This window comes from Myotis myotis, unplaced genomic scaffold, assembly GCF_014108235.1.
Source record: "Myotis myotis isolate mMyoMyo1 unplaced genomic scaffold, mMyoMyo1.p scaffold_m19_p_5, whole genome shotgun sequence".
In the NCBI taxonomy this organism is placed as follows: Eukaryota; Metazoa; Chordata; class Mammalia; order Chiroptera; family Vespertilionidae; genus Myotis; species Myotis myotis.
This window is the reverse complement of record NW_023416357.1, coordinates 87,508,375-87,526,797: the sequence shown is the minus strand read 5'-3', so window position 1 is coordinate 87,526,797 and position 18,423 is coordinate 87,508,375. Positions and strand designations below refer to the sequence as shown.

At 42.8% G+C, this 18,423-nt stretch overlaps 1 protein-coding gene across 1 annotated transcript in view; it reads left to right on the top strand.

Annotated features, from left to right (window-relative positions):
- Positions 1–18,423, top strand: part of CALN1 (calneuron 1) — a 329,208-nt gene that overhangs the window by 137,888 nt on the left and 172,897 nt on the right. The window contains exon 3 of the mRNA XM_036310688.1: positions 3,535–3,678. Coding sequence (XP_036166581.1) covers positions 3,535–3,678 — 144 coding nt within the window. The remainder of the gene's footprint in view (positions 1–3,534; positions 3,679–18,423) is intronic.

The window sequence follows — 18,423 nt, the reverse complement described above, 5'->3', positions numbered from 1 at the left end:
TGCCTGCCCTGTGCTGGGCTGGGTCAGGGCCTGCCTGGTTACACACTACAGATGGGACCAACCACGGGGTTTTGAGGCCTGGAAGGAGCATGTCCCTTCACAGTAGGGCAGTGCTGGGGTGACCCCATCTTTGGTCTGCCTTACCAAATCCGGGAGCCTTGGGGTGAGGCAACTCTGGGAGTAGCCCAAGAGCTGGGTAGGGATCAGCAGGCACACACGCCAAGACCTTCATTTCCAGACCAAGTTCTCCAACACCCGCAACCAGGCCCCTCCGTGGTGTCCAGTGTAAGGAAACAGACTCATTAGTTGGAAAGGTCTAGAGCAGGGGTCCTCAAACTACGGCCCGCGGGCCACATGCGGCCCGCCGAAAACATTTATCTGGCCCGCTGGGTGTTTTTGCCGCCCCTGTGTGCATAGGAATTTGTTCAAACTGTAGTCCGGCCATCCAACGGTCTGAGGGACAGTGAACTGGCCCCCTGTTTAAAAAGTTTGAGGACCCCTGGTCTAGCGCATGCAGGGGGAGCACAGGACTAGGGCCCCGTCCTGTCAACATGAGGACATCACCCTTTCTGAGTGATAGCAACAGCCCAGAGCGTGCAGGCTGGAATCTGAGGGGTGGGAAGTGGAGATGGCGCCTGGGGAAGGGAGTGGTCCAGAGGGCACGGGGCAGGGCTCTGCCTGCAGCTGACCCTCCAGCTGGCCCACCTGGGACCCTGGCCTCTTCTGTGACCCCAGGTAGAGCCCTTGCCATCATCTGACATTTCCTACTGTTGCATAGTACAAGTCAGCCCCGCGTAAAACCCTGCTATAACAGCCAGAAGGAGACCCAGCCCAACCTATTTTTCAGATGGAGAAACGGATGGGAGTGGAGACTGTTTCAGAGCCAGACAGGCTTCCTCCTGTGCTCACTCCCACCTCAGGGACTCAGTCTCCGCATCCACCTGCCCCTGGTTTCTGGGGTCTGGGCTCAGGTGAGGCCGTGGTGTCTGTCACAGTGTCCTTGAGCACCGTGCGCCATGACCTCAAGCTGAGCAGCAGCACTAAGCTCTTCTCAGGCCGCCAAGGACTTGGTAGGAAAACATATGGCCCCCATAGGTAATCCTGGGCAGGTTTTGTTGACGAGAAAGCCTAAAAGTGCAGACAAACGCCTTGATTCAGAATTTGGAGTGGACTAAAGTTTTTTTTTTCTATATCGTCAACGGAAAAACGAGCATTTGAACAAAAAATTAATAGGGTATGAAAGAGAACACAGCTTCCTGTTCTTCTTTTAAACATTTTAACAATGTCACCGATCTACAGAAAGAAGGGCTTAGGGATCCTCGTGGCTAACCAGCTCTTTTTACATATGAGCAAACTGAGGCCTCAGGCTTTGGCTGCAAACTTAATTAGCTAATCCACCTGGCCAGGAGCCGAGGGTCCTGACTCGCTGGCTGGTCTGGTCTCTGCTGGAGCCCACATTTATTAGCAGAAAGCATTCAGCATCCTGAATTGGTCTCAATGATGGATTTGCTACCAAAGTACGATCCTAATTTATTCAGACCCACCATCCATTGAACAGCTGTCTGTCTAGCGCCTCCTTCTGAGTGCGAGTGGGAACATACAAAGACGAATGAAGTGTATGAAGAGCTTAGAGGAGAAGCCCTGGTTTCTACACCAGTCATCTTATTTCTAGATGGGTCATCTAGATGTTATGTGAAAGTAATGAATGGCCTACTGAATGGTTGACAGAAAGGGAAATGACTTTGGCTGCAGTGAGCAAAGATGTTTTTGTGGGTTCCACAGCTTGTCCTTGACTTGCCCTTGAAGGACTAATTTGATTTGGCAGGTAAAGAGGAAGGCAGGGTGTGTCAGGTGAAAGAACTGGGTGGCATAGTGCAGCAGTCTCATAAACAGCCCCCCCGAAGTATCAGGTGCTCATCCCGGGAACCTGTAATTGCTGCCTTGGCACAAGGGGTTTTGCAGATGTAATTAACTTAAGGATCTCCAGATGGGGAGATTATCCTGAATTGTCTGGTGGCCCCTAAATGCAAACATAAGGCTGCTTATCAGAGGGAGGCAGAGAAGATCACAGACAGAAGAGGAGAAGGCAATGTGACCACAGAGGCAGATAATGGAGTGATGAGGCCACAAGGCAAGGAATGCTGGCAGCCACTGGAAGGTGGAAGGAGGCAAAAACAAATCCCCCCCTAGAGCCTCCAGGGTCCCTGTCCACACCTTGACTTTGGTCCAAAGATACCGATTCCAGACTTCTGGCCTTCAGAGTGAGATAAATTTCTGGTGTTTTAAGCCACCAAATTGTGTTACAGAAGCCACAGGAAATTAATGTAAATAGGAAAGGGCAGAGCCTGTGTAGGAAAGGGTGTGGTTCAAGGTATCTGCTGGGAGCAATCAGATATTTAGAAAGGTGGACACTGAATGGATTAGGGCCAAGTGTCCTGTAATAGTTTTAAGAGTTCCTGCAAGTTTCTGTGTGGCTCTCACCTTCCTGACTGGAGTGTCGGGATCTGAAGGAGCACCAGGACTCCCAGCAGGTGCTGGTTATTTCTCTGCGGTACAGACAGCCAGTACTTGTTGAATGACATGACGAAGGCTGGCAGCTGCCCTACCTGGGTTTGCACTGGGTTTACTGATGAAAAATCAAAGCTGGCCAAATCTGGTGCGCAGAGACGATGGATGGATGAACGTCTCATCTTCAGGCTGTGATCTCGAATTCATGTCATGCCTCACAGGGTTGCGATGTGTTAGGAAATGCTCAGCCAACCCAGCACTAGCACTACACGGGCTCTGGAGGGAGGGACTCTGGGTGGAAAGCAGAGCAAGTCCGGTTGGGGTAGGAGGATGGGAGACCCCCTGCCGGAGGGAAATGGCCTTGTTGACAGCAGAGTCAAATTCTCTGCCAGCCCCAGGGAATGTGATTAAAGATGTTTTTTGGGTTTTTATGACACTCCTATCGATCTGAAGTTGTTTATAGCCATAAAACAACTGTAAATTACAGGATGAAATAAAAACAGCAGGATACTTAACTCCTATCCTACTACGAGGTTGAGAACCTCTCTGCACAGCTCCTGCAGCAGCAGGGAGCCGGATGTAAGTCTGTATGGGAATCTCATTCCCCTTTCCTCCTGATGGCCAAGGTTAAGAGGCAGCCCTTCTCCTCACAGATGAAGCCTCATCTTCATCCTCGCTCAGGAGGTGTCCTTGGTTAACGTGATTCTCTGCTGGGACCGCTGTCTAACTGTGTACCTACTACAGTGTTTTAGGATTGCAGGGCCAGTTACCTCCTCTGTCCAAAGCGCTTTTCCTTCCTCCCCTCTCCTCCTGTCCCTTTTTCCCTCCTACCCCTTTTTTTCTTTCATTTTCTCTTTCTTTCTTTTTTGGGGTTCCTCTCTTGGCCGTTCTTTTATTGAAATAAAGGGTTTTGACATGTCACTATTTGTAAAATAGTTAGGAATTTTCAGTATACAATCACAAATAATTTCAATGCTATAGACCAAGCCAAGTGACCATTGGACTTTCTTTGCTTTCTCCTTGTAGAAATCCGAGAGGCCTTTCGGGTTCTGGACCGAGATGGGAATGGCTTCATCTCCAAGCAGGAGCTGGGAATGGCCATGCGCTCTCTGGGGTACATGCCGAGTGAGGTGGAGCTGGCCATCATCATGCAGCGCCTGGACATGGACGGTGAGACCCTGCCAGCAGCCTCTCCCCAGATGAGCCTCCACTCATTAGCGAGACTTTTGATTTAAAGGGCCCTGCACTTGGAGTCAAAAGATGTGTGTTTATGTCTTGGCTAACATTTGAGGAGAAGGAACTTGGACTAGATCATTCCATTCAGCTCTAGATGCCTACAGAGCTGGTTCTGGGGCCATGAGAGGGAACAGGGAGATGAAGGTTTGGCTGACAGAGCACTGAGAACAAGGTTGTTTTGTGTGTGTGTGTGTGTATGTGTGTGTGTGTGTGTGTGTGTGTGTGTGTGTGTGTGTGAAACAGCTTTATTGAGATTGAATTCACACATCATAAAATTCACTCATTTAACCTATGGCACAAATTTGTGCAACCAAAGCTATAATCAATTTCATAACATTTCACCACTCCAAAAAGAAGCCCTGTGCTTCATAGCCATCACCCCCAACTCCTCAGCCACCCTCAGCCTTAGGCAACCACTAACCTGCTTTCGATCTTTCTGGATTTGCCTCTTCTGGATATTGCACACAAATGGAGCTGTGCAGCATGTGGGCCTTTGTAACCGGCTTCTTTCGCTTCACATGATGCTCGCATGTTCATCCATGTTGCAGCACAGGTCAATACTTTGTCTCTTTTATGGCCAAATCATATTTTATTATGTGGCTATAACAGCTTCTTTTCTCTCTGTTTTACATACTGGGGAAAAGAGTTTCATTGCATTAGATAATCTTTAAGGCCCCCCCCCCACACACACACACACATACTCTAAAACCCTGCAAGTCTATCCCAAACTAGTGTGACCCTCCTGACATTTATACCTGCCTGAGCTGAACGTCCAAGGAGGAGCCTTCTTATTTACTTATTTCTTGTTAATACATATACTTACCAACTCTGAAAAGCAGCTTGATTCCAGGCATAAGGGGTGCATAGTGGTGGACTGTTGGGACTCTTGATGGAACATGCCGTATAGACTAAGTGAAAGAAAGCAGAGAAGGGGCCCAAGAAGTCTTTCTGAACCAAGGCCATTGTAGGGAGATGTTTGCTTGGGCTGCAGGCTAATTGGAAGAACGGGGCTCTCTGCTAGTATCCTGTGGAACTTGGAAGATGGACAGTTGGATGACCATGTGGTGAGTGAACCACAGCACCGGCCTCCAGGTGCAACCGTGGACATTCCCTTTCCAGTTGAGGACAGAGATGCTGTATCAGGATGTTCGGTTGTGTGAGCAGACCAAGCCTTGGCCTTGCAGCTTTGATGGATTGTGAATTATCTTGTCTTTGCAGGCTTGACTGGACCGTTCTTGAATTTTAGAAGTATTTCTGAAAAGCTCAAGCAAAGCACATATTGTATAACAAAACTGCTTTCCCATGGACTCCCATCATTATTTCACAGATACATTTCCAGAAAAAAGTTTTCTCTTTAAAATAATAAACATTTTAATATATACATCTGTATATGGAACTAAGGGTTTTGTGCTTTAAAATATATATATATTGTTGACAGTATTACAGATGTCCCCCATTTTCCCCCTCCTATTCCCCCCTCCACCAGCCCCTACCCCCTCATTCCCTCACAGGCCTTCTCCACACTATTGTCTGTGGGCTGTGAACATAAGTATATAAGTTCTTTGAGGTTTTGTGCTTTGATTCTCCCCACAACTAGTATAATAAAACCTAGTCAAATGGACTAAAAGCAAATGGAATTAGCAACATTTAATAAAAAACAAGCGGGAGCTTTTGTTGGAGAGTAACTCTTAGGAGACTGGCGGGTCTTCATCAGAGTCAATCCTTGTTCTTTGTGTATCACTCAATGTTCCCCCGCTTATGAGGAATTTTTACATTATTCCAAATCTTCCCTGATTCCTTGAGGCCTTGGAGTCCCGAGGGATCTCATGCGATGGTTATTTAAGGGGCTCATCAGGACTCAGGCAAACGCTCCGTATGGGATGCAATTTAAGAGACTTCATATTTCACCAGGTTGGGTTTTTTTTTTTGCAACTTATACTCAGGCACCAGTGCCTGAAGGCAGAATTTATAAGCAAATCTTGCAGAGAATTTCTCTTCGTTCCTTTAACAAAAGCCCGAGTCATTTTCTATTTCACGGTGACCACATCAGGTAAAATCACATTTATTTACTTTTGAAGCACAGCTTCCTCGAAGTTCTGTTGCCTACAAAAGATTTAATACAGAACACCCGAAAACAGTGCTGCTGTGTAGGCAGAGGAATTGCCGACACAATTTATTAAATGCCTACGAGTATAGAGCTGCATGAAAAATGCCCAGTCTGAGGGGAAATGTGGTCTTTACATGGTTTGTGAATGATGCTGATAAGTGAAATTTCTGGGGTACCAGGTTCTGGACGGTGCTTTTCAGTGTCTTTCTCTTAATGGGGGTCTTTTGAGCTGTTCTATTTTTTAAAAAGTCAGGTTCTAATTATATCCTTCCTTCCTAGCTTCTGTAACTGAGAATTCTCCACAGAGATTTGGCCATACCTAATTAAACTTCTCTTTGGCGTGAACCTTGTGGAATGGTAGAGATTTTTATGGGGATGATGCCAAAAAAAAGGAGTGCTTGGGCCAGAACTGAGGACTCTTACCTGTAAGATGTCTGTGCCTCCCGGCCCACAGGTCCTGACCCCTGGCCCTCAGGGGCTTCAGGAGAGGTGGCTGTCGTCGCCCATCCCAGCCGGCTACGATTAGGAGCAGGTCTGGCCCACACACCAGTCTTCTCTTTCTGGGGTCCCTGGTTTTCCCGACGGTGAGGTCATACCTTCGGCGCGAAGCCCAGCTAGAATTAGCCTGAGAGTGTGTGTGCAGCCTGAGTCAACACATGAGGCTTTCATTAGGTGGTTCCCTGGGAGTGGGTGCCTTGCTGGCTATGCCTGTAACAGTAGCCTCCCTGGATCAGGGAGCTCAGCGCAGTTTCCTGGACACAGAGCCTGCAGGGGCCCCACAGGTCCAGTCTATGTGTGGAGTTGGTTTTCTAGGGAACAGAATGGAAGACAGGCGGAAGGGGCTGGGATTGCTCTCTTGGCCCCGTGGCCAATTTCCCCTTAAGGCTGGGACTCTCTCTCTCTCTCTCTCTCTCTCTCTCTCTCTCTCTCTCTCTCTCTCTCTCTCTGTGTGTGTGTGTGTGTGTGTGTGTGTGGGTGTATTGCATGGGCTGAAATACTCAGTTAAGTACTAAATAGAAAACCAAATCTTTTGCCCCATGCCTTGGGCTTCCTCTTTGGCCCATCACTGCTAAGGTTCTTTCTTCGAACTTGACCCACGTTGTGCACTCCCTGGTGATCACTATCCCACTCTTTTCATCAGCCTCTGCAGCGAGGTTACTGCCCTAAAGCCAGTCAGGGACAGTATTCACACTTCCCGGATGCTTTTTTTTTTTTTTTTTTGCTGGGATCTCTCCTTCAGATTCTCTCCAGTGCATCATGGCACTAGTTATGTACCATCCCGGGAAGGATTGATAAAACAGCCCCCCAGAAAGTATCTCCGAAACTTAAGTCTTTTACAGAGGTGGCTTGAGAAAGGCTGAGTGAAAGTGACTGTGACTATGGGCTCTACCACGCTCCAGCTGCTCCCTCAGCTCTGTGGTCCCCCAGATCCCAGGCCTTCCCAGCCTGCTGCATCATTCTCCCGGCGATACAGACTTGGTGTCTTCAAGCCCAAGGGATATTTTTGCCTGCTTTCTACAACCACACCACTGTGGCCATCTGGAGTGAATCCAGCTAGCTTTGCAAGTAGTTCCCTGAAACAGCCAGACCAGGAGACGTTCACAGCAGCCTGTGGCCCTTCATTGCCCTGCTGTGTTTCCTAACAATTCCCTCTTCTTCCTAAAGAATGAAAGTTCCTCCCTCTTTGAAACAAACGTAGACCTTGCCCTCTTCCTCCTTAATTCCCTTCTGCTCCTCCACGATGCAGAATCTCATGGAATTCCTACAAAATTTGGGGTTTTTTGAAAAGAATTCTTGTCTCTCAACAGGTTTGTAGTGTTTTGTTTGTTTCCGTAGGTTCACCACTGCTTGGATAGTAGCTTTGATTCAGTTTAGCTCAATGCAAAAAGGATTTATCTGGTGTCCATTATGTGTGAATCCGGCTTATTTTTATGGTTGGAAAGATTCACTTTTGATTCATTTTGAGGCAAAACTGAGCTGCAAAGGACAAAATGATGGCCAGAGTCCCGTGGGAAAGTTAGCAGTGTCATTGCTGTTAGCCTGAATGTCCACACCTTCCCTCGCTCACCACCCATCTACTGCAAGTTTTAGTCCTGTGCTGATTATTCCTAAGATTCTGACCTTTCTATTTTCATTTGCGATCTCCTACCTGATAGAAGAGAGAAGAGTAAATGCTTAATTCTGAGTAGCGCTCACGTCCGCTTCCCATTCCAAACACATCAGGGCGCTGACTTGGATGCTCTGGGTCTGGCAGGGGTCTCCTTTGTGAGCTAGAATACACACTTCTCTCCTGGGAGTGGGGGGAGGTGCTGTCCACAGACTGCACGGTGTGGAAATGCCACGCGTGGGGTGGAAGCAGCTGAGGCTTTTTAGCCAAAAGCAGAGGGTCCCAAATCTGAGTGTACCCCAGAAAATACCCAGAGGCGTGTTAATAAAAATAAAACAGACGAACAGAATCAGAATCTCCAGGATGGGACCCAGGAGCCTGCACCCTTTAACAAGCTTGTCAGATTATGGACAGCAATATGTGTGCCTTGCTGTAACTGGGGCCCCTTTGGTCAAAAGAAAAATCTAAAGCTAAAGAGAAATCTTCAGGCCTGTGAATATTTGTCTGAGCAAAGGCCTGAATAGAAGGTCAATGCCTGAGAGGCAGATAAGGCATTTTCACTTTGGGACTTCGATGAAGGAAGCGGACAGGTCGGTCAGCCCTGCCCGAAAGCAGGCGCCCTGCTTCTCACATTCAGCTTCCTTGCTCCTCTAACTGTTCCAGGGACCTGCAGATTCCCCATCACCTGGGGGCTTGCTTAAAATGAGGCACCTCGCTTTCCCCCTCTCTACCACACCCCCCCCCCCCCCCGCCCCAGACCTGCTGATTCAGAGTCTACATTTTAACAAGAGTCCCAGGAGATTCATACATACGTTGTAGTTGGAGAGGTGCTCATCTGGGGCACACTTTGAGAAATGGGAAGCAAACCCACTGTGTCTCCTCATTTGAGAGCCTCTCCAGGGCAGTGCAGCCCCTCCCTAGCCTCCTGCCATTAATTCAGTGTACGAGATTTGTAACTCTAAAAACTGGAAGTAATCCACAGAGCCAAAGTTCTGGTGAAGGTCAGTTATAGGAAAATACTTCTCCAAATGCTTGCATTTGTGAATAAGCATGATTGTCATGAAATCGTGGTGATTTAAAACATCCTTCTGTGTTAGTGGTTTATTGCCGAATGCACTTTGATCTGACCGTGGGAAGTCTTAACTGGGTAATGATGATGATAGCTGACACTTACATAATGCTCTCCATGCCCCATAGTAACGCTGAGTAACAAGGATCCTAGCCAATGCATTACAGGATCTTTACCATGGGCCAAGCACTGTTCTGAGCACTTTATGTATTAATTTATTTAGTTCTCATAACAGCTGTAGGTACTGTGATGATCTTCATTTTATAGATGAGAAAAACGAAGGGCAGAGGTTTCAAGCATCTTGTCCAGGTCCCACTAACTAGTTAAGAGCCATCTATAATAATAAAAACATAATATGCTATTTAGATCGGACAGCTGAATGAACCGGACGAAGCCACAGTGGTGGGGTCGAGGCAGAGGCGACTAAGGGCAATCAGGCAGGCAGGCAGAGTGGTTAGGGGCAATCAGGCAGGCAGGCAGGGAGGTGAGCGGTTAGGAGCCAGCAGTCCCGGATTGTGAGAGGGCGCAGGCCAGGCTGAGGAAACCCCTTCCCTGGTGCATGAATTTTGTGCACTGGGCCTCTAGTATGAATATAAGATTTAACCACATATCTTATGTATATTTGTGATCTTAGTGGATATAGGTCACTTAGAGTGACAATGGGATACTGAAGCAGTGACTGAACAGAACACACACACACACACAGACAGCATCTCAGACACATACATGCCAAAGTTGTGATGCTACCTAGATATTTCAAACCCACATATCGGTGTTTTGCTTACCACTTACTGTTCCAAATAGCCTCCTGCTACCTCCTTTGGCTGTGTGAAGAATTCCAGCCACTCGCCAGATTATCCTTATATGAGTCAAGCCTGACCCTAAAGCAGAGTTTGTGAATTGAAGATGGTGTCTTTGGATGTCTTGGTGCTTTAGCGAGGGGAGAGTCCTTCAGGCCCTCTTGGGATATGTAGTGGCGGTGGATGTTTGTGACAAGTCCACTCCAACATTCCCATCTCCCTAAGCAGTTCCTCCCTCTGCATTGGGCCAGGAAAGATCTGTCATCTTAATCCGATTGACAGTTGGCCACACTGAATCCAAATTTCAGCTAAAAACTTAATTGTTTGAGCCACTTCCAGGTACTCGAGACAACATAATAAAAACGGAATTTCTGACACGTGCACCCATTTCGTTAAGTTCATCTGCAATTAACATGATACTCTGTCTCCCTTGTTTTAACTCCATAGAATCTACTGCAAAAACTTATCCCCAGGTTTACACTAATGTAAATTAGCTTCTCCTTACAATGCTGTGTTCTCTCATATCAGACTTGAAAACTTCTCCTGAGATGTGCCAGTCTGGTTCCAATCACGGGTTTAGAGGCAGGGAAACATGGTAGGAGTAGATTTGGAAAACAGGCATCTTCTTTCAAGGAAGCTGCCTCAGTTGTGTTTATTACAGGTAGTCAGGGTCGCTAATTTCTTCAAGCTGCTCCTGTCTGACCCTCAGGGAGACATCAGAGAGGACATCAGGAAGATTTGGGCATTCAATTTTCTAAACCCCCCAAGACTCAGGTCTCACTTCTTTTCAATTAGTGCCCCAAATTTTACAAGACTTGATGGGTCTGTGATTTCAATTTCTATTATAATTCTACAGATTACACAATTAAATCTGGGTTCTTCTCTGAAGTTGTAGGAAATATTATTTTTGGGCCACCCTAGCTCTCTGGGACCTAACTGAGAATTAGAAGTTTTTAACTCCTGAACTTCTTGTTTCTTTCAAGGGCATTCAGAAGCAGCCATCCCACCCACAGTCCTTGTAGTCACTACTGCTACCATAAAGGTCAGACATAGCAGTTACATGGGTTTTCATAGCCTTGCTTTCAATAATTAGTTTAGCCCAACAAACCACAGATGATATTAATCATGATGATAACATGGGTACCATTATCCTATTTTTTTAAAAAATATATATTTTATTGATTTTTTACAGAGAGGAAGGGAGAGAGATAGAGAGCCAGAAACATCGATGAGAGAGAAACATCGATCAGCTGCCTCCTGCACATCTCCTACTGGGGATATGCCCACAACCAAGGTACATGCCCTTGACCAAAATCAAATCTGAGACCTTTCGGTCCACAGGCCGATGCTCTATCCACTGAGCCAAACCAGTTTCGGCATTATCCTATTTTTTATTAGTGAGAATGTTAGCACTTTATTTAAGATCATAGATAAGCAAACCAGTTTCAGAATCCCACTTAGGAAGTTTGTTTCCTCCTGAGACCACATACAGTATCATCATAAAAAGACACCATGCTGGATCTCCATAAGCAAGAGTATTATGTGAATGCTAAGAACGATGAAATCCTTCATCCTATATAATAAAAGGGTAATATGCAAATTGACCCTAACTGTGGAATGACCAGGAACGACCGGGCGCTATGACACGCACTGACCATCAGGGGGCAGACGCTCAATGCAGGAGCTGCTCCTTGGTGGTCAGTGCACTTCCACAGGGGGAGCACTACTCAGCCAGAAGCCAGCTCATGGCTGGGGAGCGGACCTAAACCATTAGTCAGACATCTCCCGAGGGTTCCTGGGCTGCCGAGGGCTCCTGACTGCCAGCTTTGGCCTGATCCCCTGGGGAGCGGGCCTATGCCGGCAGGTTGACATCCCCTGAGGGGTCCTGGACTGTGAGAGGGCCTCCCCTCCCCCCAGTGCACGAATTTTTGTGTACCAGGCCTCTAGTACATAAATAATAGTTCTCTCAGACAAGGCTTTTAAAAAAGGAATATGTGAGAATGCCCATCTTAGAACACCCTAACCAGTATTGAGTATTATTTAACAAAATCATTACTAATACGATTGGTGAAAAGTAGGAACTTATTTTAATTTATAAGATGATCTATTTTTCATATGTTGGTTTGGTTATCCATTCTTTTTCCTTTTGCAGATTATCTTTTTTTTTTTTTTAAGTCCTTTTCATTAAGGATAGGCTAAGTCAGTGATGGCAAACCTTTTGAGCTTGGCGTGTCAGCATTTTGAAAACCCTAACTTAACTCTGGTGCCATGTCACATATAGAAATTTTTTGATATTTGCAACCATAGTAAAACAAAGATTTATATTTTTGATATTTATTTTATATATTTAAATGCCATTTAACAAAGAAAAATCAACCAAAGAAATGAGTTCGCGTGTCACCTCTGACACGTGTGTCATAGGTTCGCCATCACTGGGCTAAGTTATGCTGCAGTAATAAATAACCCCAAATATTAGCCGCCTGATGCCACAAAATATAAAGCTCTCACTTATTCTGTATGTCCATTGTAAGTTGGCTGTGTGTTACCTCTTTGCCATCTCATTCAGGAATCCTGGCAGAGGGAGGCTTCTATGTCTGTTTTCATGATAGCTACGGCCAGAGAAAGAGACTGAAGGAATCACATAGCTATTCTTGAAGTTTTTGTCACTCCTATTCACATCTCATTGGCTAAAGCAAGCCACATGGCTGTGCCTAATATCAAGAACCATTGGGAAGTAGAATATGACTCCATGCCCAGAAGCGAGTGAACTGGAAATAATTTGTGAACAACACTAATGATGACTTAAGGACTTTAGGCTTAAAAAATTTTAGAATGTCACCTCACATTCACTGCAAAATTTTTACCTCAGGAAAAACTTTTGGAAATACTGTGAATAGGGGTAAAAACAATTATTCTGGGAGATTTTAAACTTTCCTTTAGATTGATCAAGTAAATAAAACTAAGTAAATTGATGACTTTGAATGTGTGTGTATATGAACATGTATGCATGGGTGTGTGTGCAACATAAATTTTGTACCCTTTAAAAGAGAACACCCTTTTGAAGTGATTCTGGAACATTAATAATTCATGGTTATTTATTAGGCCACAAAGACAACTTAATTAAATTCCCAAGGACAAACATTAGAGGCATATTTTCTATTACTTGCAATAAACCAGAAATAACAAAAGTTTGAATAAAAATCTCACCCACTTAGAAACTGGAAAATTAAAAACCAAAAATCTTTCAATTTAATGAACAGATCCAAAAGCCAATTCTTTGAAAATAAGAGCAAAATATTGACAAATATAGCATATTTAAGAATTAAAGAGAGTTATCACTAAAATAACCTAGAAATGAAGAAAATATGGGAAATTTTTTTACAAGAATACTTGATACAGTTTTGTGCAAATACTTTTGAGCATCTACATGAAATGGAGTTTTTCTGGAAAAATATGTTATTGAAATTGATTCAAGCTAAAGTAAGTAGTCTAGATCGGAAGTTGCATATTTGCAGCCTACCAGCCAAATGCAGCTCATAGCTATGTTTTATTTGGCTCACACATCATTTTTTATAGCAGAGAATCTCATATTAAAAATCTTCATTTTTCTCTCCTTTTTAAGTATTGGAGAATTTGGCAAAACTAGATCTGCATTCCTTCACTGCAATAATTAGGTAGAGTTGAGTTGTTGTCTTTCTAGGCAGGGCAAATGCCACAGTCTCTACCCTTCCTTATTGACTTATACCTACTGCTCCTTTTCGATGGGCCATCTTGGCCCCATGGACTTTGGAGTTTGTGTAAATGAACCAGTGAGTGATGAGAGCATCTTCTACTGTTGTGGCCATTTATCTTCCTTTCCCATAGTTTGCACTGTAGGATGTTTTTGTGTTTGTTTATTATTGTTTTATTTCTGTTTTGCTTATTTGATGTCATTTCTTCAGTAGATTACTTTTTTAATTCCTCATTAATTGATAATTAAGGTAACTAGGATGAGAAATTTGCCACAGCTAAGAGCTTAATATCTCCCAAATTTTGATATTTTGTTTCATAGTTCATAATATTTTATCTTATTTTCAAATTCCCTGGATTTTAATTTTCTAGTTTACATTTAAAATTTCTACTTCCATTTCATATTAGAAAATACATATGACCTATTTGCTAGTATTTTCTCTGTAAGCAGGAATAAGATGAATTTTTATGAAGATAGTGCCTCTATGGCAGTGGTTCTCAACCTTCCTAATGCCGCGACCCTTTAATACAGTTCCTCATGTTGTGGTGACCCCCAACCATAAAATTATTTTCGTTGCTACTTCATAACTGTAATTCTGCTACTGTGATGAATCATAATGTAAATATCTGATATGCAGGATGTATTTTCATTGTTACAAGTTGAGCATAATTAAAGCCTAGTGATTAATCACAAAAACAATATGTAATTATTTATGTGTTTTCCGATGGTCTTAGGCGACCCCTGTGAAGGGGTCGTTCGACCCCCCAAAGGGGTCGCAACCCACAGGTTGAGAACCGCTGCTCTATGGTATACAGCTTTTATATATGCTTAGAAATTATCTTCATATTGCCTATATGCCATCCACCTGTACTTTTGGTTATTTTATTCTAGGTAAGTTACTGTGATGATTGAAGTCTCCCACTGCTATGTTGCTTCTTCAGTTTAGTTTCACCAGTTTTTAATTTCCAAAGCTCTGCCTGCTCTCATGCTGGATTTTATCCTCTATCAATGTAAATATCCTTTAAACGCTTTTGCGCTATGCTTCTGCTTGCTGTTGATATTTGACGTATACCCTTTTTGCCTGTGTTTGCATTGCTTTTATTGCTATCTGCGATCACTGGAGAGTATTCCCAATTATTCAGCTTCTCCCAGGAACACGAGGCACTGCACTGCTGCCCTTCCTGTGTGGTTTGTTGGGGGTGAAACTTTTACACAGCATGTGCCATTCTTTTCAATTATTCTGAGAGCCTTTTTATTGGCAAGTTTAACTTCTCATTTATTTCAGAACTTTCCTTTGGATCTTAATTCTGTCATTTTTGTTTTACGCTCATTTCCAAGTGTACATACTATTGAATTTGTCTTTTATTTTTACTAAAGTGTTGTTGTTTTTTAAAGTATCTTCTCAGTTGTTTGGAAATCATAGATGTTACTATCACTGTTTCTAGTAATGGCCATAAAGTTTTTGTGAACTTATCTCTAACTCCTACCGTCAGTTACAAAGGAATAATACTTTCTTTTACAGGAGATAAGAAATTTAATGTTTCTCCCGTTCTCATTTTAATTTCAATATATGATAGTTATAAATATATCAACCACCCTTCCCTCCACCTTTTCTTTATAATTTTTATTTTTAATTTTAAAGAATATTGTCAGTTTTAGGACCATATTTTGAAACACTTTGCCTGTACCTTTGACTGGATTCTGTGCCTACACTCTGCCAATACTTAAGTCATTTTCTGCTTCTTATTTCAATTAACATACATTTGTTATGGCATAAACTTTCCAAAATTTCTTCTCAGGAAGTTTACCTTGATCCTAAATCTTCTGAATATTATAAATCCGAGAAAATCTTTCTCTGGACACACACAAATGACAACTTGGTTTAGGCATAGAATTTGGGGGTTACAGCCTCGTGCCTTGAAAGTTCCATGATTGCTATGCCATTGGTTTTGTTTTTTAATGTTGTGACGAAGCACATAACCAACTTACCATGTATTCCTGTGAGCATCCTAATTTTTTTAGGATCTAATCATTATCTGGGAAATGTGAAAGTCGCTGTGCTGTGGTTGCCGGTGGCGATTGGTGCTATTGGTAGTTCCTTGCAATATGGTTCACACTCTCAATTTTTAAACTGAGTTTTTCCCCCTAGAAAACATTTCTTTGGCCCCTTTTGTTTTTTACTTTTGCTCCATATTTATTTCAGTCCCTCTTTCTAGCCTTATCTGGGTTCCATCTGGGCTGAGGTCTCCACATTTTTTCTTTCATATCTGTCTTTTCTCCACCTTTTTCTGCAAAAGGTAAAACACAGGCTTCTATGTTTCTCATATATATATATTTATATCCTCCATCTCCCCCCTCCCCGCCCCCTGTCCAACTACTTTGAGGTTTTCCAGTGAACAGTCTACAGATCATGGGATTTTATATCTATACCAATACTTTATTATCTCTATGTAATTTTTTTAAATCCTCACTTGAGGATTGCCATTGACTTTTTAAAAAAAATATGGGGGGGGGGGAGGGAGGGAGGGAGGGAGGAGGGAGGGAGGAGGAGAGAAAGAGAGGGAGAGGAAGAGAGAGAGAAACATTGATCCATTGATGTAAGAGGGACACATCAATTGGTTGCCTACCATTTGCATGCTGATGGGGCCGGGGATCTAGCCTGCAACTGAGGTACATGCCCTTGACTGGCAATCAAACCTGCAACCCCTCAGTCTGTGGGCCAACACTCTAACCACTGAGCCAAATTGGCCAGGGCTCTGTGTCATTTTTCTTGTCACTTTTCTAATTTGGTTTATGACATCTTCTCAGTGTTGTTGAGGATGCAAAGTAGATGCGTTTTAAACATTATTTGGTAAATCTACTTGAGGGACAGGCACTTGCTGTGCTCTGAGACAGTGTTGACCTTTGAACTGCAGCATTGGTCCCCAGGGCTCTCATTTCCCCAGTAGTGGCAGATCCAGCTTGTCTAATGCAGGCAACAGGCTCCAGCAGAGATGGACCCAGGACAGCAGCCAGATCCCCTTCCTGTGCCAAGAAAAGAATGGGAAGACCAGAGGGAGTTATAACCAGCAACCTAGGAAAGTGAAGAAGCTGCCCAGTAGGTGTCTCCTATAGTCCCTATGTGCACGGAATCCCTGTAAAAAGGCTCCCTGCGGTTTCTGAGTCTGCGCTATGTGAGGTCCCTCTCATTTTCCGTTTCTGTTTTATTTCAGTAGGTAGAACTTGTAGATTAAATAATAATGTGGTTTTTTTTTTCAGGCATTTTTCTTTCTTCTGATTTTAGTGGAAATGTCCTCAGTTTGAATTTACATTTGCAAACGGCATTGATTGCTATATGAGATGGATATTAGTTATTATGGTAGGTAGGTTAATATGCTATTTGTGGTTTATCTTTCTGTTTTTAAGTCAATAATGCTACGGAGTAATTTTTTGTCACACAGTGAGACAATCCTATAGTTATTATTTTACATGTTGATATGTATTTAACGGTTTTTTCTAAAATTAAAAAACACACCAAAAACCTTTTATTAGTTGAGAAATGAGTCCTCCTTAGGACGAGTTTCTCTCATAATACCCTGTTGTGTTGGACATGCTGTTTTTTAATATAGGTTTTTGAATATATACCCATAAAAATAAATGACTCATTGCTTTTTCCCCCCCATTTGGCAGGTTCTTACAGCAGATGCATTTAAAATGATTGTTTTCTTTATAAAGTGATACTTTTATCGTGATGAAATGTCTGATAAGACGTTGTCTTAAAATCTGCTTGTGTGATATCAATATACCCACACCAGCTATATTGCTTATCATGTGCATGGCTTACTTTTCTGTTTTACTTTCAACTTGTTACTGTCTTCATATTTAAAGTCTGTTTATTATAAGCTGCAAATAATTGAGTCTCCTCTCTATCAAGTCAGCTAATCTTTTTTCTAAAATTAGTGTCCATTTACAATTTATGTAATTTTTTATGAGATTGGATTTAATTCCACCATTGATATATGCTTTTTCTTAGAACCATTGATTCTGTGTTCTCCTCCCTTTTCCTGCTCTCTTTTGGGTGTAATGAGAATATTTGAGTATTGTATTTTGTCCTGCTTACTGCCTTATTAGCTATATTGCTTTGTATATGTGTATTTGGTAATTACTATGGATATTACTATAGAGATCTTTAACTTACATTTTTTTCTTCAAGTAATCTTATCCCACTTTGTGAACAGTCTAATAATCTTACAACATATAAATGTATGTTGTCATTTATTTTACTTCTCCATATACTATAGTGTATATCACCATTTTACTTTTTCTGGTGCTCTTTATTTCTTCTTGCATATCTGAGCTTTCATTGGGTTTCATTTCTTTCAACATAAAGGTCTTCTTTTAGCATTTCTTTTACTGCACTTCTTTTTTTATATTTAGGAAATTTAAAAAATATAATATGAAAGACATAAAACTCAAACATAACCTTATCTGCAGAAATAATCGTGGTTACCATTGTGCAATATTTCTAGCTAGTATTTTACATAATTTTGATCACATTCTATATTCTGTATGTGAGTTTCATATTTTTTCTTTTATTTTACTTCATGGTCTGAGCATTTTTTGTGTTAGAAAATTATTTGAAAACATTATTTTTAATAGCTGCATAATATTATCTTGTAAGGAAGTACCATAATTTCTTATGGGACATTGAGTTCAGCCTTGGCTTTGATTGCTAATTAGTACCAGCCAATGCCTGCTCTTTTACCATGTCTACTCTTACTTGAATAATCACCGTCGTGTCTTCCAGGATGCAACTGCTGTCCAGGCAAACATTTTCTTTTACTGCACTTCTAGAGAGGAATAATCTCAGCTTCTGATGGACAAAAA